The sequence below is a fragment of the Hoplias malabaricus genome, chromosome 14 (assembly GCF_029633855.1).
Source record: "Hoplias malabaricus isolate fHopMal1 chromosome 14, fHopMal1.hap1, whole genome shotgun sequence".
NCBI classification, from domain to species: Eukaryota; Metazoa; Chordata; class Actinopteri; order Characiformes; family Erythrinidae; genus Hoplias; species Hoplias malabaricus.
Window position 1 is genome coordinate 22,440,710 of NC_089813.1, and position 22,794 is coordinate 22,463,503.

The following is a 22,794-nucleotide window of genomic DNA, read 5'->3' on the forward strand; positions in this document are numbered from 1 at the left end:
CCCCAAGCCCCATGCAATAGCAGCTCTACCTCTTTCACCGCTGTGATGCCCTGTTAAGTCTCTTATTTATCATTTATTTAACTGACCTAAGTATAAGGAATGGATGTCTAGTGTTTTGATTAATCAAAATTAATCATTAATAAATTTCACATTCAAAATCTGGATTTTCTGGGACTGTGTGGCAATTGGTGTTTGTGTGGGTTTCCACTGGGTGCTCTGCTTTTCTCCAATAAGTCCAAAACACATTTTGGAATGTCAGTTCACTATGCATACTTCCCATGGGTGTAAGTGATTGGGGCACGTATTACACAGAGTACAATTTAATTTTTTTTGCACAAAAAACGATCTGAATCAATTCCGGTGTGTTTTTGGATCAGCACTCTTTGGAAGATGCTGGAAGAGGAAGAAGAATTAAATTCTATGAGTAGAAGCGTTGATTAATTCATCATTGTACTTTAAGCACTGCAATTAAACGACACATGCTGAATCCACCCCAGTCTACAGGACAAAACGGGGAATTCAGCAGGGTTTCCATAGACCGCTGGGGGAATTTAAGGCTTTCATGTTTCTCCTCTAATTAAAAAAGATATATTTTTTTACCACATTATTTTAGTCAGTGTGTTGCTTGTTTAAGCTTTTATTTTTTGCTTTGAACAAGACGAGCTGTTCAGCTGCTGTCCTGATGCTCATTTATTTGGTCTGAACCCATGGCAATGGCACTCTGATTGGTCAGCCTGATGGTAACGCAGGTACAATTAAAAATCTGACACAGCGTCACAATCGTTTTCGGACTCAGTGTGAAAGACACTGTTAAAGGGAACATCTATGATTGTGGGCAATCACAGTACTCTCTGCTTGTTTTCATTCCAAGGCTAAGTGTCTACTTGGGGGAAGGAAATTTGTCCATAAGTTTTTATTCACTCTTTGAATTACCACAGAAATTCATTTGTAACTGGAGTTGTTTAGTTTTGTAGCACTTTCAGTAGTGCAGGTAGCCGTCTTCCAAAATTTGAGACATTTCCACCTTAAGTGATCTGAAACAGCAAAAGTATGTCAGTATTACTCACCTGAGCAATATCCTCATTTTGGTTTGTGCTTTTCAATGTTTAGAGTTCTGTCCATTGTTTAAAACATGAGCAGAGTAAGAGACAGAGCAGAGTAAGAGACAGAGAAAAGCTAGCATACTGGACTGAGCCAGTTTGCTTTATTCATTGATTTACAGATACTGGGGCTTCATATATACATTAGACTGGTTTCAAGCAAACAACCAGCCTTGAGAGCAAGTGAATGGCGCCAGGTCATCTTATGAATTTGATTACAATTATGAACAATGCCTTTAATGTACATGTGTTTGTTCTCAAACTTGACATGCATTTTATTTGTGGGTGGGGGGGTTGTCTGTAAAAATTGGACTTTGTATGAATAGGCCTTCATGCTTAGTGATGAACTACCTTGAAAATTTGCCTCTCTACCTTAGCTGCCATTGTATCATCCAGATCCTAAACATTGCTGATGTGGTGACTTCCTAGTTTTCCAAAGAATGCAAAGCACTCTCTATATAAGGTGTGTAGGGAACACCACAGCAACAATTTGTACTTAAGCAGGAAAGATGGGCCATATGTCAGTCCTGGTGTATGTTTCATAGTTTATGAGTTTCATTTGAGGAGATGCTGCCTGCGACAGCATACTTTCCTGTTGACCCCTCAAGAAAGAATGTTGCATATGGACTAAGAGAGTGTTTGTCCAGCTGGTGTCTGAAAGTAAAGGGCCAGAAGTGCATCATAAAAGCTGTGTAGATAAATCAATGGATGTGCTTTTGATTTGGCCACAGGCTGCATCTTGCAATTAGTAAGAGTGGGTCTCTCTCGCTCTCTCTTTCTTTCTTTTTTCTGTTATTTATGCTTATGCTTTGAAGAATAACCTTAAAAATAATAGCCGTTTAATTAATGATAAAGCTTGTAGCCAAAGTTATGGTTTTATCATGCACCATAAAGTGCACTTTTTTGGGTGCTGTTGTTTTATGACTTATGTTGTGCATTATGTGTGGTGGACAGACATTTGAGATTCAGGATTCACAGCTCATATATTCCAACAAGAACTATTGTTTGAGTTAAATTTAAAAAAGAGAAATCATTGAGTTAATATAAAGGATAGAACATAACCTTCAAATATCTGTTAAATCCCCTGAGCCCATGATCACCTTGATGGTATTCTGATCAGTGTGTCCTTGGAGTTTTTACATCTGGCTCCTCTTGCAGAAAAGTGAAATTCAAATGTGATCGTATCACTAAATTCATGTTTTGCCAGGTGTAAAGTTGTTGCATTGTTGCTCAAAATTACATCTCATTGCAGAACTTACCAGCTCTGTTGCAGCCAGGGGCAAGTTCCCGTTCCCAAACACACTTTTCTCAGATGGTTCTTCACAAACGCACATTTCCGCCTATCAGATTCAGAGCTGGAGCGCGATGGGACATTAGGGGTATCAGCCGCCATGAATTTGGAAAATAAATACAGTTTTCTGTTTGGAATCGATACGCTAGGCAATTTATTCAGTATTTGAAGGTCTGACCCCCCCATAAGACTTGAACCTCACAAAAGAGGGTTGAAACATTTATATATAATTTTTACCTATAATGTGTCAGGAATCATGGATGGCGGACTGATGGAGGCGGACGCACACACTAAAACACAGTTACTTTTATTTACAAAACAAAATAACAATACAGAGACAGACTAAGAAAACTAGACAGAAATACTTAAACAAAGAAAGACTGAGACAGAGTGTTACGTCTCGGTCTAGTAGATGGTTATTGGTGAATGACAAAGTAGAAAAAGGAAAAAAAAGAGAAACTCACAGTTTAGAATAAATGAAAAAAAGTGTATTTACAAAGAAAATATGGATATTAAACAAAATCAAACAATCAAATCTTATAACACACAAACCTTAAAGCCATATCTCCAGGGGTAAGCCACTGCCAAAATAACAAACATAACCCAACACTAACTTTGCTATTCAAACCAATAAACAAATAAATGACAATAAATAACCCTGACTCCCCATCTAACAATAAACCAGGAGAAAGTAGATAAACTCAAAAGGCACTTACCCCCTTCCGGCACAGGTGACCACAAAAATAATAAACAGAACACAATTAACATACACAAGGAAACACACAGTCTCCAGATATACACTGTTCCCACACAGAGACAGAGCAATCACCAAGTTAACACACACAAGGAAACAGTCTCCAGATATACACAGAAGTTCACAACTAACACACACAGTCTCCAGATATACACTGTTCCCACACAGAGACAGAGCAATCACCAAGTTAACACACACAAGGAAACACACAGTCTTCAGAAATACATAGTCCTCACACAGAGACAAAGCAATCACCAAGTTCACAACACATGGCAATTCACAATTGGGAAAAAAAAAAAAGGGGCCTCTTTATCTTCAGCTTCCTGCTTTTTTTATAGGCAGACACAGGAAGCACCTCAGTAGCCAGCAATACCGGATATCTCCACAGCTCCACCTAAAGACAGGGAGGGATAGCAAGACGACAAGAAAAGGAAAAGAAGAGACACGGGCATACAGCCCATAACACAGAGAGACAATACAAGGAGTGATCTAAATAGATACAGAAAAACCTGGATTGAGATAAGTAAACAGACATAGAGAACTAGAAACAGACCGAAACTAGATTGAGTTGAACAGAACTAAACATGGAAGAGCTAAACAGATAAATGGACAAGGAGAACTAAACAGACAACCTAGACAGAAAGCTAAAGCAGACTAAACTAAAACACAGAGATAAACAGAGTAAACTTGGACACCGGGATAAACAGAGGAAAGACACAAACAGACATGAGACACAGGCAAGACAGACAGACCAAAGAGCAAACCAATGAGAGGAAATGAAATGAGAAACAGCAGAGACAGACTAATCCTAAACACGAAGAGCTAAAGCAAACAGGACAGACAGACTAGAGGGCTAAACAACATGACATGGGAATTGAAATGAGAAACAACATGACTAGGAAGTAAAATGACCACATGAAACGATGGAGGCAGACAGACCGGACTGAGCGACATGACAAAGAAACCATGGTAACAAAACAATGCAAATGACCGACAACTAGGAAGTGACAGAAGAGGACTTAAATACACTACATAGACGAGGGACACCTGAGACTGATAACGAGGATAATAAGACACTGACGAGGAGGAACAAAGGCGGGACATGGGCGGAGACATAGACAATAACAAACAGAGCCATGTGCTAAGAGAGCACATGGCAGGGAAAACAGACACGACAGGACAAGGGCGTGACATAATGTTAAATGTTACAATTAATTCACAATACCCATGCCGGGAAAAATACTATTTTAAACTCTAAACCATACCATCCCTTGTTACGGTTTACCTCTTTGCCTGTCTCACACAAATTATTGCTCACATGGATTGTGCCCTCGTTAGGGTAGAACCTGCACAAGCCAGAGAAGGCATTATATTTAAGTAGCTACCTTGATTGCCGTCAGTGAATCGCACACGTTAGATTGCTCAATTACCGTTTCACCTTAAAAAATGCTGTGGCGCTTTGAACGTAACTCTGTCGTTTATTATTAAAAACTTTTTTTCACTTAACCTGATTCACTAAAAGAGAGTTTACTTTGGAGAATTACAATAGCCAGTTTATATATAAAGGCATTCCACCACTCCCCCTAACATTTTACATTGTAGATGCTGTATTGGTCCCAGTATGAATGGATGAGACAGGACAAAAGCCTAAGCTACAATAACTTTCAGTGACATTATTCCCATTTATTCAGAATTAATTAACACATGTTTCTGTGGAAGAGATTCCGTTTAGTATGAATTTTATTTCCAGGGCAAGAAAACTACTGACCTCTGAAAACAATTGTTGTGTGGTATGTAGTGGAGTATAGATCGAGAAATGAAAAGTTCTTCATTAAAAGACTGTCCCCTCTAACAAGGATGTTCGTCTGCGACAGAATCCACATTCCACAGACCGCGGGGGTACAAAGACTCTGCAGTCCCCCCCACACACACACACACCCTCACGCACACACATAAGGTCTACATCAAAAGACGGACCAGGACACCTGGCCCCCGGCCCCCTTCTTCTCTTCAGGAACTAAAGATAACAAGTTTTTATAATGATTTTAAGAAACAGGAACTTAAAACAGAGTGGGGGTGTTATAAGCCCGTTTATGACAGTGGCGCCTGTCATTATCTCGTGGGAAATCTAAAACAGACTACCCCAGATGGTAGAACTGAATGAACTCGGCTTGACCTCCTGGAAGCTCATCCGCACCGGACCAACAGCGTGGAACAACAGCGACCCCAAATGGACACTGGCGAAACTAAGCCTCGCCCGAGGTCACCTAAACAATAACGAAAATAAAATCAAATTCTGATTAATACATACACACATGTACAGATGTCATTCAGTTGTCTTCAGATGGACACCTATCAACCAATGAAGAGATGTTTATTACTGTTGTCAATCATGAAAGAAATTTCTGTCTCTAAACCAAAGGAAACGAATTAATATTTTTCTAACATTGTAAACGGGACGTGAACACGACGTACCCAAGATAAAATCTTATGTAAATGTTTGATTAATAATCCAGGACACTCATTGTGATATGTTACTAACATGTATAGGAAATTTCGATACTCGAAATTTCTATCTTATTACTGTTTGAATCTCTGATCCTACCTTCCCCCTTTTCTGTCTCATGAAGCCAGTCACGTGAGCCTCGGACCAGGATCCAATCAAAGGAAGGACACCTCCCAATAGGGTGTGACCGCGCTACCTTTGAAAAGAGGATGCCGGCTCATTTCTCTCTCTCCTACGTTTTGTTTTTTAGCTCTCTTACGTTTTGTTTTTTTAGCTCTCTTACGTTTGTTTTTTCAGCTCTCAACTCTTACGTTTGTTTTTTCAGCTCTCAACTTCTCTTAACCAACTCTTAACTTCGTTTCCACTCTGAACGCCTGTACGCGTTCTTTGTTTTTCTTCAAGCTCCAAACCTCTCCAAGCGAGACGTTTTCTCCTCCTCACGACGACGAACAAAGAAGAACCTTAAAAGACTTCACTAAAGCTCATAAGAGACGTCTTGAATTAGCTAGAGTATGAAGCCCTACTAATACGTCGAGTGATTTGAATATCTTCTTTTCTTTTAATCGTGTTTATGTTTTATCGCCCAATCTAAGTTTAATCTCACGACTGATCAAAGCAGGTGAACTTATTCGTGGCCAGAGTAAGAAACACCGCCGAGATAGAAGAAAGTCGTAGAATAAGTAAGTCTATTGAATCGATTTTCAGTTCTGGATCTGCAGTAACTAGCGAAACTTTTCGTCCAAAACGTCCATATGGTTGGACACTCCTGCTCAGGACAGTAAGCCAAAGAGAGGATCCTGCCGCCTGCATCATCACTCTCCGAGTATGCCCGAGGCGACTCAACCGACGAAAAAGACCTCCACGCTGACTCAACCTGGAAACTTCCGCGGGAGAACCGCGAAACCAAGCGAGACGCCTTCACTCCCAGGACCTCAGAGAGCCTCTGTACTCAACGAGTAGTGAGAATCGACGGAAAAGTAAGCTAAACCTACGCATTCCCAGAGCTGAAAATTGAATTAAGTTTCTTGATAAATTTTATACGTTAATTAAACTTTATTTAGCGACCCATTAGTCATAAGCCATAGTACCTAGCTTATCTTTAAAGTCTAATCGGTTTCCCCTGCGTTGATGCCGTGAGATTTCAAGATTATGCTATGTTAATTAAATATCCTTCTCTTTGTTAATAAAACTTTCATTATTTGAAATTACAATGTATACAGTCTGTTCATTAAAAAGTCTGAAAATCCTGAAGATCTCACTTAGCTTGACTATTATTCATTCTCAAACTAATTATTAACGTTTTAATGGCTTAAGCCAATTATAAACTTTAATTACTATCATTAGTCAAATATCAGTAATTATAAGAGTTTGAATAAGGTCAACGCTATAAACACAATATATAAATATATACGTCAAATATATATTTATATATATATATATATCACGGTGTATATTAACATCCAACATACACTACAGGTATGTGGCACGTTAGCTGGTGTAATGGATTTATCGTTAATGTGCTGCAGACATTACAGTAAACAAGCAAGACTCACTGGTTTCTCATTATGACCAGAAGAAAAATTTGACCCCCTCCCACAATTTTCATTGTATAATTCGCACCCTGGTTTTATTCCATATTTCTGAGGTGAAACTGTTAAGAAGAAGCTCCACAGCTCTCCCTCAGCCAGAGGGAGAGGCTAATACTCCATAGTACGAGGGAACGTGCTTCTCATTGGCCGTCAATTATTTATCCAATCAGCAGCCATAGTTAGCTGTCCATCATTTAGTTCTGCAGCCAATGGAGTCAAAGTCCCTCCTAGATAAATTGCACGGAAATAGTTTTAATCTTACTTCAATAACCGATGTTCTGTCAAATATATTAAGTTTATTAAATATTAAGCCATATTTGTTATAATGAATTTCACATGTTCATCTATTTTATATGATGAAGTTGTGAATTCAGCATGCACCTTGTGGATTAATTGAAACATTTAAGAGGAGTTGCTGATATTGTTATTGATATGTTATTGATTAAAGCGTTTGTGATCCAGCCCACTTGGCATTGAAGTGAGTGTATTGTGGCCGGCTACCCACTGAGTTTGATACCCCTGGTTTAGTACAAATGTACAAAAACTTGTATTTAGCACAAATATATGATAGTGCATTTTTTTAGAATGTGGCAAATATACCCTGTGTTATTCTCTGCTTTTGTTGACAACATGCTATTTTTAGTGTATTAGTTAAGTACTCCCATATTAAAGTAATCTCAAAGTAAATGTACATGTGCTAACAACATATTAATTTATGCAGTTTTAGTAGAATTGTACTATTAAACCAAAGCCCCTCATAGTAGGATCTGAATTCTTGCTGGTTTTGACCTTACAAACATTTGGTTAAGATTTCATAGAGCAACATTTCTTCTTGGGGCTAAGTCCCAGGTCTCCTCACAGTCTAGGCATCCCCCCAGTTGCAACAGAATAGGGCTCTTGTCAGCACCTCAGACGCCATGCTAGTGAAGAAGGGGAAGTGTGCTGCTTCTTTAAGCCGAACAACTACCTGATTATCCCTAAAATAGGTGAAGAGTAATTTTGTCTGTCTTTTGTTAAATTTCAGTGTTTATATCTGAGAAGTGCAAAGGTTGAGTTGACAAAACATCTGTGAACTGTGCAGTGAGTTTTGCTGAATTTGATTTGAAGTATTAGAGATCTCAAATGACATATGATTATTTAAGGCCTCTGTTGGTTATATTTGTTCTGCAGTTTACAGTTTATAGTTTATAATTTTTAAATATTAAACACTTGTTATCAGGAAATAAATCAGGAGTTGAATGTCTTTAATGCGCTGCATTTAGCTATTTTTCCTATTTCTATATTTTTAGAGATATTTTTTAATGATGATTATTTAGATTTTTATACTTTTATACTTATTTATATATTTATAAACTAAATGCTGGATATCCATACTTTTCTATTTATTATACAGTAGATTGTGAATTATTTAGATGCTGCTCCTGAGATACAAACCGGATTCCAAAAAAGTTGGGACACTAAACAAATTGTGAATAAAAACTGCATGCAATGATGTGGAGATGGCAAATGTCAATATTTTATTCCTAATAGAACATAGATGACAGATAAAAAGTTTAATCTGAGTAAATGTAACATTTTAAAGGAAACATATCCATCCATTATCCACCGCTTATCCAGGTCCGGGTCGCGGGGGAGCAAAGAAACCCAGACCTCCTTCTCCCCAGCCACAGACTCTAGCTCCTCCAGGGATACCGAGTATACCGAGGCGTTCCCAGGCCAGTCGAGACATATAGTCTCTCCAGCGTGTTCTTGGTCTGCCCTGGGGCCTCCTCCCCGTTGGACATGCCCGGAACACCTCTCCAGGAAGGCGTCCAGGAGGCATCCGAACCAGATGCCCGAACCACCTCAACTGGCTCCTCTCAACGTGGAGGAGCAGCGGCTCCACTCCAAGTCTCTCCCGGATGTCCGAGCTCCTAACCCTGTCTCTAAGGGAGAGTCCAGACATCCTGCATAGAAAACTCATTTCAGCTGCTTGTATCCACGATCTCGTTCTTTCGGTCACTACCCAAAGCTCGTGACCATAGGTGAGGGTTGGGACGTAGATTGAACGGTAAATCGAGAGCTTTGCTTTTCTGCTCAGCTCTCTCTTCACCACAACGGACCGGTATCCATCTTTCCCTCACTCGTGAACAAGACCCTGAGGTATTTAAACTCCTCCACTTGAGGCAGGATCTCACTTCCAACCTAAAGAGAGCACTCCACCCTTTTCCGACTGAGTACCATGGACTCGGACTTGGAGGTGCTGATCCTCATCCCTACCGCTTCACACTCAGCTGCAAACTGGTCCAGCAAGAGCTGGAGGTCCCGGCTCGATGAAGCCAACAAGACCACATCATCTGCAAAAAGCCGACATGGAATCCTGAGACCACCAAACCGGACACCCTCCGCCACTTGGCTACGCCGAGAAATTCTGTCCATAAAAATTGTGAACAGAACCGGTGACAACGGGCAGCCCTGACGGAGTCCAACTTACTGCCAGCCATACGAACCAGACTCCTGCTCTGTTTGTACAGGGACTGGATAGCTCGTAACAAAGAGCCCAGTACCCCATACTCCCTGAGCACCCCCACAGAATACCCCGAGGGACACGGTCGAATGCCTTCTCCAGATCCACAAAACACTGTAAATGTAAAAAAATGTAGACTGGTTGAGCAAACTCCCATGCACCCTCCAGGATCCTAGCGAGGGTAAAGAGCTGGTCCTGTGTTCCACGACAGGGGCGGAATCCGCATTGTTTCTCCTGGATCCGAGGTTCAACTATCAGTCGGACTCTCTTCTCCAGTACCCCCGCATAGACCTTACCGGGGAGGCTGAGGAGTGTGATCCCTCTATAGTTGGAACACACCCTCCGATCCCCCTTTTTAAAAAAGGGAACCACCACCCCAGTCTGCCAGTCCAGAGGCACTGCCCCCGATGTCCACGCGATGTTGCAAAGACGTGTCAACCAGGACAGCCCCACAACATCTAGAGCCTTGAGGAACCCGGGGTGAACCTCATCCACCCCCGGGGCCCTACCGCCAAGGAGTTTCCCTACCACCTTGGCCACTTCAGCCCCAGTGATAGACGAGTCCCCCCCGGGGTCCCCAAGCTCTGCTTCCTCTGCGGAAGACGTGCTGGTGGGATTGAGAAGATCCTCGAAGTATTCCTTCCACCGTCTGGTGATGTCCCCAGTCGAGGTCAACAGTTCCCCACCCCCACTATATACAGTGTTGGTGGAAAACTGCTTTCCCCTCCTGAGTCGCCTGACGGTTTGCTAGAAACTTCTCGGAGCCGACTGAAAGTCGTTTTTCATGTTCTCACCAAACTCCTCCCACACCCGAGTTTTTGCCTCAGCGACTGCCGAGGCCGCGAGCCGCTTGGCTCCTCGGTACCTGTCGGCTGCCTCCGGAGTCCTCTGAGCCAACCAGGCTCGATAGGACTCTTTCTTCAGCTTGACAGCCCCCCTCACCCGGGGTGTCCACCACCAAGTGCGGGGATTGCCACCCCGACAGGCACCGACAACCTTGCAGCCACAGCTCCATTCAGCCGCCTTAACAATGGAGGTCCGGAACATGGCCCACTCGGACTCAATGTCACCAGCCTCCCCCGGGATGCAGTCGAAGCTCTGCCGGATGTGGGAGTTGAAGATCTTTCTGACAGGTTCCTCTGCCAAAAGTTCCCAGCAAACCCTCAGCACACGTTTGGGCCTGCCAGGTCTGTCCGGCATCCTCCCCCGCCATCTGATCCAACTCACCACAAGGTGGTGATCAGTTGACAGCTCAGCGCCTCTCTTCGCCCGAGTGTCCAGAACATATGGCCGCAGGTCAGATGATACGACTATAAAGTCGATCATCGAAATGCGGCCTAGGGTATCCTGATGCCAGGTGTGCTTGTGTACACCCTTATGCTCGAACATGGTGGACAAACTGTGACGGGCACAGAAATCCAATAACTGAACACCACTCTGGTTCAGATCAGCGGGGCCGTTCCTCCCAATCATGCCCCTCCAGGTTTCACTGTCATTACCCACGTGAGCGTTGAAGTCCCCCAGCAGAACAATGGAGTCCCCAGAATGAGTGTTCTCCAGCACTCCCTCTAGGGTCCCCAAGAAGGCATGGTACTCTGAACTGCTGTTCGGTGCATAAGCACAAACAACAGTCAGAGCCCTTTCCCCAACCTGAAGGCGCAGGGAAATTACCCTCTCGTCCACTGGGGTAAACCCCAACGTACAGGCGCTAAGCTGGGGGGCTATGAGTAAGCCCACACCTGCCTTACACCTCTCACCCTGGGCAACTCCAGAGTGAAAGAGCATCCAGCCCCTCTCAAGGAGATTGGTTCCAGAGCCCATACTGTGTGTCGAGGTGAGCCCAACTATATCTAGCCGGTACCTCTCAACCTCGCCCACCAGCTCAGGCTCTTTTCCCACCAGAGAGGTTACGTTCCATGTTCCAAAAGCCAGTTTCAGTAACCGAGGATCGGAACGCCAGGGCCCCCGACCCCGACTTATGTTGATTCAAAATTTCACAGTGTCAACAAATCCCAAAAAAGTTGGGACAATTAGCAATAAGTGGCTGGAAAAAGGAAATAGAGCATATAACGAACAGCTGGAAGACCAATTAACACTAATTAGGCCAATTGACAACATGATTGGGTATAAAAAGAGCTTCTTAGAGTGTCAGTGTCTCTCTGAAGCCAAGATGGTAAGAGGATCACCAATTCCACCATTGTTGCGCAGAAAGATAGTGCAGCAATACCAGAATGGTGTTACCCAGTGTAAAATAGCAAAGACTTTTAAGTTATCATCATCAACCGTGCATAACATCATCAAAAGATTCAGAGAATCTGGAACAATTGCTGTGCGTAAGGGTCAAGGCCGTAAAACTCTACTGGATGCTCGTGATCTCTGGGCCCTTAAATGTCACTGCACCTCAAACAGGAATGCCAGAGTCAAGGAAATAACAGAATGGGCTCAGGAATACTTCCAGATAGCATTGTCAGTGAACACAATCCACCGTGCCATCCGCCGTTGCCAGCTGAAACTCTACAGTGCAAAGAGGAAGCCATTTCTAAGCAAGCTCCACAAGCTCAGATGTTTGCACTGGGCCAGGGGTCTTTTAAAATGGAGTGTGGCAAAATGGAAGACTGTTCTGTGATCAGATGATCAGTTCTGTGATCACCTTACATAACAGCGTTTCAGGCTACGTTTCCTAATGTAACTGCAGATTGTGTTAAATGACAGTTGTTTTCAAAAACACTCCATGCTCATTTGGCTGTATTTATCACTGTAACATGATAAGTGCTTGAAAACTGTAAAACTTGAATGTCTTTCTTACACTGCCCCTGTCCCAACTTTTGTTTATGAGTGTGTTGAAGATATCAAATTCTAGGTTAGATCATATTTACAAAATACAATCAAGTTGACCATCCAAAACATTAAATGTCATGGTAAATGAAGGTTTTAACAAATCAGATTCTTGCTTTTTTGTTTGTAAAATCATTTAATTGCAGCACATATGTCTTTTTTTCAGCCTCAATCAGCCTATAAGCCTGCTTGCTCCAAAAAAATTAAACTTGGGATTGGCTGTTTACATCTCATGCCATAAGTTAACTTACTGTTAAGGCAATATACATTTTCTCTCTGTAAACACAAATTATTTTTATGCTAAACAGTTAAACAAAAAACAGTAGATGTGGTCAAAATAGTCTTTAAAATCATAGATTTCTGGGTTTAACACTGTCAGTTGATCTTTAGGAACATATTTTATTTGTAACTGCAGAAGCTTCTCTCTGATGTGTTTAATTACAAAATACATAAAAAGCTAACAACAAAAAAGGTTAAGAGTGAAATTTTTTATTTTTATCACATATTGATACATTTTTTTAAATAGTTTAATTCCAGCACCCTTTGTAGTTATTGAATAGAATAACATTCCAAGAACACTCCTCTTTTCACATATGTCATGGGGAAAAAAGAAACTTGATTTTCTTTTTTATTTTAACCATGATGTGTCATATTTACACTTTGTAGCATTATTTTTGATATTGTAAAACCAAGTTTATGTATTTTATGTTCCTTCAAATATGTTCAAGTTATTCATGGTGTAAGCTTTCCTTCACACTGTGACTGACAAGATCTAGAGCAGTTTTTTCTAAACCCAATAGAAGCTAACCCAACATGATTATAAGCAGGAAGTAGAGGCAATAGTTTATAGACACAAGCTAAATTTAATCAGTAATGTTCCAGATATATGAAAGTAACTACATGTGTCTCCAGCACAAGTGTATGCACACATGTATGACTATATTGACTGTACTGGAGCATATTGGCATTTATCCATGTTCTCTAACCATGGATAATTTTTACTTAAACCTTTTTTTTTTTTTTGCAATTGGTATGCTTAAGTGTGTCAAATGCACACAATTGTGTGCTTGGGGTTGCTTTGAGTGATTCATTACAGAACCTTCTCTCCTCTGGAGGCTGCAGAGAAAGTCAACAGAGAACATCCTTAGCATTCTTTAGGTTCCTGACTGCAAAGCTCAGAGCTTAGCAATGCAAGTCTTAGGTTTTTCTCCTTTTCAACAAATTTGTCTTGACCTACACCCCAAACAAAAGCAGGAAAACATTTGTACAAGAATATATATGTGAATCTAATTAAAAAAAAACTGATTTTCTTTTGAACATATGAGTCATATTATATAAATGGCCTTTAAAGGGTTTCTATAAACAAAACACTGTGGAAAGCCCTATATCCATGCATAACAAAAAGGTCTCCATTCGATACTGTTCATATATAAATCAGAAAATAGACATTAAAAATTGTTTGCATACACACACTTTTAAAAAAAGAATAAAATGCAATGTTGTCTTGCAATTGTAGGATAACAGCCCTTTACCCACCCCTCCCCACTTTGGGGACATACATTCATGTGAAAAGTTAGGACACTCCATGAAAATATTTGTCTTTTTGAGCATATTTAAGCATATGGACCTTTAAGTGTCACTTGAACAGTATTGAGAGATGGTGTTTATATAACTAAACAAATAAAGCTGCTGAATTACTTATAAACATAAGTTGTAAAATGTAATGAACAAAAATGCACGTTTCTTGTGAGAAAAAAGTTAGCACACCTTATGTCCTAATAGCTGGTATTTCCCTCTTACGCGAAATAACCTCAAATAGATGTTTCCTGTAACCATCTACCAGTCTTCGAAATTGACTGGGAGAAAGATTTTCTCTCTCCTCCATGCAAAATTCTTTCAGCAGTGTGATTTTTGAGGGGGTTATTTATTGCACAGATCACCCCACAGCATCTCAGTAGGATTAAGATCCAGGCTCTAATTTGGTCATTCCAGAATTCTCCATTTCTTTTTTTTTTTTTACCTTTTTTCTAATTTCTTTCATTTTTGAGCCATTCCTTCAGCCATACTGGAATGTTTTGGGTCATGGTCATGTTGCATGGTCTGCATCCATTTCGACTTCTTTTTTTTGGAAAGATAGTCTCATATTTTCCTCAGCAAAACAGCCCCAAACCATGACATTACCACCTCTGTGCTTCACAGCTGATATGGGATTCTTGTGCCCAAATGCTCTCTTGGTTTGTGACAGACTTGTGTTCTGTTGCTGTACCCAGATAATTCAGCTTTGGATTCATCTGTCCAAAGCACATTATTCCAGAAGTCCTGGTCTTTGTCTAGGTGCTTTTTGGCAAACTGTAGTCTTGCCCTGATGTATTTTTAATTTTTTTGACAGCAAGGGTTTCCTCCTTGCACACCTCCTATGAAAATCAATCTTGTGCAGTGTTTTCCTGATGGTAGATGCATGTACCTTGACAGCAACTGTGGCAACAGCTACCTGTAGGTACCGTGGTGACATTTTAGGATTGTTGGAGGCTTCTTTATGCATCTTGTGGTCTTCTCTTGGACTGAACTTGCTAGGATGGCCTGACCTGGCCATGTTGGCTGTAGGTTTAAAAATTCTCCACTTTTAAGTTATTTTCCGGACAGTGGAATGGCTGATTTCTAATTGTTTTGACATCTTTTTAAATCCTCTCCCAGACTCATGTACATCTATAACCTTCTTTCTGAAGGCCTCTTTAGATCTTGTCATGGTGATACCACTCACTTCAACAATCAAGATCAAATCAAATTAATGTCTGAGGTTTAAGTAAGACTGCCTCCTTCAGTGTCTTTTTTAACGATGGTCTAATCATTTTCAGCCGATGTGGTGCACCTGATTCTAAATATAGACATTTTAAATAATAATAAATATGGGGGTGTCCAGGAGTTGGTGTGTTCTCCCCGTGTCCGCGTGGGTTTCCTCCGGGTATTCCGGTTTCTTCCCACAGTCCAAAAACACACGTTGCAGGTGGATTGGCGACTCGAAAGTGTCCGTAGGTGTGAGTGTGTGAGTGAATGTGTGTGTGTCTGTGTTGCCCTGTGAAGGACTGGCGTCCCCTCCAGGGTGTATTCCCGCCTTGCGCCCGATGATTCCAGGTAGGCTCTGGACCCCCCGCGACCCTAAACTGGATAAGCGGTTACAGATAATGGATGGATGGATGGGGGTGTCCTAACTTTTTTCTCACAAGATATGTACATGTTTCTTTATTACATTTTACAACTTATGTTTATTTATAAACTTAGGTTGAGAAGTAATTTCTTCAGTTTTATTAGTTATATAAGCTTTTTTTGTCTCTGTGCTTGCTCAGTGTTTTCCCTTGATAAAAGGTGGGGATATTTGGATGAGAAAGGGAAACATTATATTACCAGCAGTTCAAACATGCAGTGCTGGAACTCATTAATTTGTTTAGAATTTTTCTTCTTCAGCCGTTTATTTAGTTAGTATTATTTTTCTGCCTATAAGTTCACAATAAGTTTCAAATTGAACTTTAAAGGCTTCAAAACGTCAGTTTTTTTAGACTGTATGGGAAACAAGACAGAACATGAGACATGAACTAAGCGACTGCATGTTCACTTTAAAGGAATATTTTAATATATTCTGTATATACAAGCGTTGGACATTGAAACTGGTTTCATGACCATCCTGGTGGCCAATCTTCATTAATTGCACATTGCACCAGTATAAGTAGAGTGTTTGAAAGTTCAATTAGCAGGTTAAGAGCACAGTTTTGCTCAAAATATTGCAATGCACACAACATTATGGGAGACATACTAGAGTTCAAAAGAGGACAAATTGTTGGTGCACGTCTTGCTGGCGCATCTGTGACCAAGTCAGCAAGTCTGTGATGTATCAAGAGCCATTCTCTGATGAGTCCACCTTTACTGTTTTCCCCACATCTGGGAGAGTTACGTTGTGGAGAAGCCCCAAAGAAGCATACCACCCAGACTGTTGCATGCCCAGAGTGAAGCATGGGGGTGAATAAGTGATGGTTTGGGCTGCCATATCATGGCATTCCCTTGGCCCAATACTTGTGCTAGATGGGCGCATCACTGCCAAGGACTACCGAACCATCCTGGAGGACCATGTGCATCCAATGGTTCAAACATTGTGTCCTGCAGGCGGTGCCGTGTATCAGGATGACAATGCACCAATACACACAGCAAGACTGGTGAAAGATTGGTTTGATGAACATGAAAGTGAAGTTGAACATCTCCCATGGCCTGCAAAGTCACCAGATCTAAATATTATTGAGACACTTTGGGGTGTTTTGGAGGAGTGAGTCAGGAAACGTTTTCCTCCACCAGCATCACGTAGTGACCTGGCCAATATCCTGCAAGAAGAATGGCTTAAAATCCCTCTGACCACTGTGCAGGACTGTATATGTCATTCCCAAGATGAATTGACGCTGTATTGGCCGCAAAAGGAGGCCCTACCCCATACTAATAAATTATTGTGGTCTAAAATCAGGTGTTTCAGTTTCATTGTCCAACCCCTGAATGTATTGGTTGTTTTATAACAGACAGTAAAGAGTTAATAATTATAATAATTAAACAATTTTCCCTACATTTTATAAATGAACAGAGAACTTCTTTCAAAACACATTTATAATAAGATTTTCCAATTTTTCTAAGTACTTAAATAATTGGTTCTTGTTCTGAACTGCTTGTCATTTTTGTTGACAAAATATGTGAGAAGACCTGTAATGTGAATGTGGAATTACGGCTAAATGTAACTTTAAGCAGGATATAAGGCAAATCAAAATTTGAAGATCATCAGAAGATCATTCTTATGATGGCACATTAAGAAATATTACACTATTGATGTGTATTATAATGAATAATATACAAACCGGATTCCAAAAATGATGGGACACTAAACAAATTGTGAATAAAAACTGAATGCAATGATGTGGAGATGGCAAATGTCAATATTTTATTCGGAAATAGAACATAGATGACAGATCAAAAGTTTAATCTGAGTAAATGTAACATTTTAAAGGAAAAATATGTTGATTCAAAATGTCACAGTGTCAACAAATCCCAAAAAAGTTGGGACAAGTAGCAATAAGTGGCTGGAAAAAGGAAATTGAACATATAACAAACAGCTGGAAGACCAATTAACACTAATTAGGTCAATTGACAACATGATTGGTTATAAAAAGGATAGAAGGAAAGAGGATCACCAATTCCACCATTGTTGCGCAGAAAGATAGTGCAGCAATAACAGAATGGTGTTACCCAGCATAAAATAGCAAAGACTTTTAAGTTATCATCATCAACCGTGCATAACATCATCAAAAGATTCCGAGAATCTGGCACAATTGCTGTGCGTAAGGGTCAAAGTCGTAAAACTCTACTGGATGCTCATGATCTCTGGGCCCTTAAACGTCACTGCACCTCAAACAGGAATGCAGATAGCATTGCCAATGAACACAATCCACTGTGCCATCCGCAGTTGCCAGCTGAAACTACAGTGCAAAGAGGAAGCCATTTCTAAGCAAGCTCCACAAGCACTGGGCCAGGGGTCTTTTAAAATGGAGTGTGGCAAAATGGAAGACTGTTCTGTGGTCAGATGAGTCACGATTTGAAGTTCTTTATGGAACACTGGGACGCCATGTCATCCGGACCAGAGAGGACAAGGATAACACAAGTTGTTATCAACGCTCCGTTCAGAAGCCTGCATCACTGATGGTATGGAGTTGCATGAGTGCTTGTGGCATGGGCAGATTGCATGTCTGGAAAGGCACCATTAATGCAAGAGCTATGTTAACGTTCTAGAACAACATATGCTCCCATCTAGACGTCATCTCTTTCAGGGAAGACCCTGCATTTTTCAACAAGATAATGCCAGACCACATTCTGCAGCAATCACAACATCATGGCTACGTAGGAGACGGATCCGGGTACTGAAATGGCCAGGCTGCAGTCCAGATCTTTCACCTATAGAGAACATTTGGCGTATCATATCAAGGGGAAGGTGCGACAAAGAAGGCCCAAGACGATTGAACAGTTAGAGGCCTGTATTAGACATGAATGGAAGAGCAATCCTATTTCTAAACTTGAGAAACTGGTCTCCTCTGTCCCCAGACGTCTGTTGAGTGTTGTAAGAAGAAGGGGGGATGCCACACGGTAAAAAATGGCACTTTTTGGGGATTTGTTGATGCCATGAAATTTTGAAACAACATATTTTTCCCTTAAAATGATACATTTTCATTTAAACTTTTGATCTGTGATTTATGTTCTATTCTGAATATAATATTAGATGTTGGCACCTCCACATCATTGCATTCAGTTTTATTCACGTTTTGTTTAGTGTCCCAACTGTTTTGGAATCCGGTTTGTACCATATGTTTCAGGTTAAGGTAACATTTGCAGTTTTAAGGCGTTTTATTATTCTTTTGCCTACTCTCATAAATATAGTGAAGGGGAAAATAGGTCAGTCTTGCAACAAGAAGAAAAGAGGCTATATTTTCTGCTCGCTCTGCTACACTCCTCCATCAGTTCTCCTTCAAGCCTGCTGGACAGTGCAGGACAGTGGGCACCAGGTTACCATGGCGATAAAGTCTTTAGAGACTTAATTTAACATCATAATAGCCTTTAGGAAATGAGTTTATCATCTCTTATTTACAGGAGTTGCTCTGTTGCTTTTTTCCTAGTTTTATCTTTTCCTTAGACTCATATAATGCTTCTGTAGATCCATATTTTGTCTGTTTAAGTTCATTTGAGGTCTGTAAGACGGCCATTGTGGTGTTTTGTTATATATGTAAAGTGTTTTTTTTTTGCAAGGCTGTGATAAATACTTTATTGAACCTGGATAAAAACATATTTGAGCCTAATCTGTGTACATTTTCGGCATTTATGGCTCTATTAGGACACTGGCAGGTTTTGTGTGGGTCAGACATTGGCTAATGTCATGAACAGGGCTCACCTGATATTGTTCTCCTATAAGGTGGACCTGTGGTTGAGTAGAGGCCGTGTCACGCCTTTGTCCTGTCAAGTTTGTTGTCCCTGCCATGTGCTTTATCTGCACATGGCGTTGTCTGTTATTGTCCTTGTCTCCGCCCTTGTCCCGCCTTTGTTCCGCCTCCTCGTCTGTGTCATGTGTTAACCCGTCCTCCTCGTTATCTGTCCAGGTGCGTCTCGTTTATGTTGTGTATTTAAGTCCCCTTCCCTCACTTCCTGTTGTCGTTCATTTGTAGTGTTTGTTTCCTATTCTAAGTCGTGCCGTTTCCTTTCCTAGTCATGTCGTGTTGTTTCTTTGTTTTGTATGGTTTGTTGTTTTGCTCTTTCCTAGTCTAGTCATATCGTTTCGTTTCCCAGTCCTGTAATGTTGTTTCCTGTGTAGCGTGTATTTCTTTAGTTAGATCTTTTGTTAAAATAAACTCTCCGTGTTTTAGCAAGTGCGTCCGCTTCCGTCAGTCCGCCCCGTGATCCGTGACAGGCAGCCAGACTTACAGAGTCAACGTCATTATTCAAGGCCAAATGTGAACCATAAGTACACTGCGGATATGGGTCAGATTGGACCCAAAAAATATTGCTATCTTACTCAAGTACTCAATAAAAAATATTAAGTTAAAATGACTTGCCCATATTGTATAATACACATGTTGAGTACTCCTCTATTTCAGTTAGAGTCACTTTCAGTTATATTTACACTTATAAATACTGCCTAGTTCAGTTCAATTATTTTAAAGATTTTAAGGTAATACTTTGTGTTGTTTGTGTTTATGAATGGCTGTTTTGATACAGGGCTGTAAGCATGACAAGACACTGATATAAAATGTCAGACATACAATTTTATTACATGGGTTTTTGTTCCTTAATTGGCTCCAGGGAGCTAATTGTAGAAAAGTGAAAAAAGAGAGAGAACAAACAGCACGTCAGAACATCTCTGGCTGTTTTAGGTCTCAATATCAGAGAGCCTCATCCAGTTGACCCTGCTGAGGTTGATCAGGCCTCAGCTTGTGCCATGGACCCACTCCAGAGCCATCAAAAAGCGTGCTCTGCTGCCTCATTCTTATAGATGGCTTTTCTTTTTCTGTCACCTGTTATGCCCTGTGCTGTATATGCCCTACAGATTGATTTCCTTATGAAGCCAATACACCCCACCTCCACAGGCAAGCAACTTGTCCTCAAACCTTTCCTGCTGCAGCTGTTAACAAGAACCATATGCTATTCCTACATTCAAAGGCCTCATCCATATGTTCCTCCCAAGTCACGGTTAACTCCAGCACAATGATTATCTTTGTCATATTTGTCCACATCCACTGGTGGCTATCAATATTCTGCTGTGTGTTGTGGGCCCTGATTTTTCATTAATTTTCTGGCTGGCCTGTTCTCTAGGTATAATAATGTAGTGGCTTGCTTTTTTGAGGTCTACAAATCTCTAATTGTACATCCCATCCACATGAGCCTTTGGACAGCACACAATATGTGCTTCATATAATTTATTTCATGTCAGCAATTAGAACGGAATATTTATGTTACGATTGCAACTGGTCCAAAATGCAGCTGCAAGGCTTTTGACCGGTACTAAGAAAAGGGAGAGAATTACCCCTGTGTTGGCATCATTGCACTGGCTACCAGTGAAATACAGAGTTGAATTTAAAATCTTACTGTTTGTTTTTAAAGCTCTCCATGGCCTGGCTCCGAAATATATTTTGGATCTTCTTTGCTTTCGATCTAGCCCATGTGCCCTACGTTCCTCTGACAAATTGCTTTTAGACACCCCTCGCTCTCGGTTGAAGTTCAAAGGAGATCGGGCATTTGCTGTAGCCGCTCCAAGACTTTGGAACAGTCTCCCACTCTTCATAAAGCAATCCCCTACAATAGTAAATTTTAAGTCCAATTTGAAAACCTATTTATTTTCTCTGGCCTTTGGTTCCTTTTAAATTATTTTAGCCATTTGTTCTGCCTTGGTTTATGTTGTCTTGCCATCAGTATTTTTCTCCACAATGTTTTAGTGTTAGATTCTTTTACTTGTTTTATTTCTTTTATATGTATGTTTTATAATTTTATCTGGTTTGTTTGTTAGTTGATTTTTATTGTGCAGCACTTTGGCTGACATTCACTGTCTTTTAAATGTGCTATATAAATAAACTTGACTTGACTTATTCTTCATACTGATTATTATAGTGCTTATTGTAGTTATATTTAATTATGTTGCTCAGAGCAATTCTTGTCTAATTTCATATTATTGCTGGTGGGGTTCTTACATTACACTGTTAATGTGTCCATACATTATTTCATCACCTAGCAGCTGTACTGTAATTAAATGTAAATGTAATTATTAATCTGTGCAAAATCATTATTAAAGTCATAAATAATTTTTTACTTCAGATGTGTACAATTTACAGAATACAGAATTGATCACCCAGTGTTTTGAAACAAATCAAGTAATGAGTATATTGTTATGCTCCTAATCGCTGGTTAGTTGCTTTAGTATAAATCGCTTTCCAAAGATGCTGTTGGAAAGAAATGAAATCCTTTCTATATTATAAGCTAGTGTGCATTATCTTCAACAATTAATTGGCTTTAAGCCCCTGGTATAGCAGTTAGATATTAGATTGAAGTATTTCTTTAAATCTCAACTCATTTTTCAAGTATTTTGTCTCCTGTAGCTGCAGACTATAGGTGTGAACCCAGCCAATATTGGCTTCAATTGTTTGACAATGGAATCAGACCGTTTCATCTGCATCCGGGAGAAGGTGGGTGACCAGAACCAGGTGGTAATTATTGACCTTAGTGACCACACGAACCCCATCCGACGGCCAATCACAGCAGACAGCGCCATCATGAACCCTGCGAGCAAGGTCATCGCTCTTAAAGGTGTGATTTTAGCATGTGACTTATGCCATAAAGCTGTTTGAATTCTGAAACAATTATAGTGGATTAAAAAGTGAGTACTCCTTGACTAGTTATGTTTTCATAATTTGCTTTTTCTGTTTCTGTATATGCTTTCTGTTCTTTATTCAAAGATGGTGAGTTCAGTCTATCTCCTGATTCTCTCTCTTTCTCTCTCTCTCTCTCTCTCTCTCTCTCTCTTTTCTATTTCATATCTCTTTATATTTCCTCTCTTTTGTCTTGCTTAACAGTTACTATCACTATGAAAACTGCTTTCACTTAAGCAAAAACATACATTTATAGATGTGTGAATATCATAGACATCAGCTGTTTT

General features: G+C 40.5%; 1 protein-coding gene across 2 annotated transcripts in view; it reads left to right on the plus strand.

Moving 5' to 3' along the window:
• The window catches only part of cltcl1 (clathrin, heavy chain-like 1), a 73,188-nt gene that overhangs the window by 3,686 nt on the left and 46,708 nt on the right, over positions 1-22,794 (plus strand). For both annotated transcript variants that reach the window (XM_066643602.1, XM_066643603.1), the window contains exon 2: positions 22,238-22,445. In XM_066643602.1, coding sequence (XP_066499699.1) covers positions 22,238-22,445 — 208 coding nt within the window. The remainder of the gene's footprint in view (positions 1-22,237; positions 22,446-22,794) is intronic.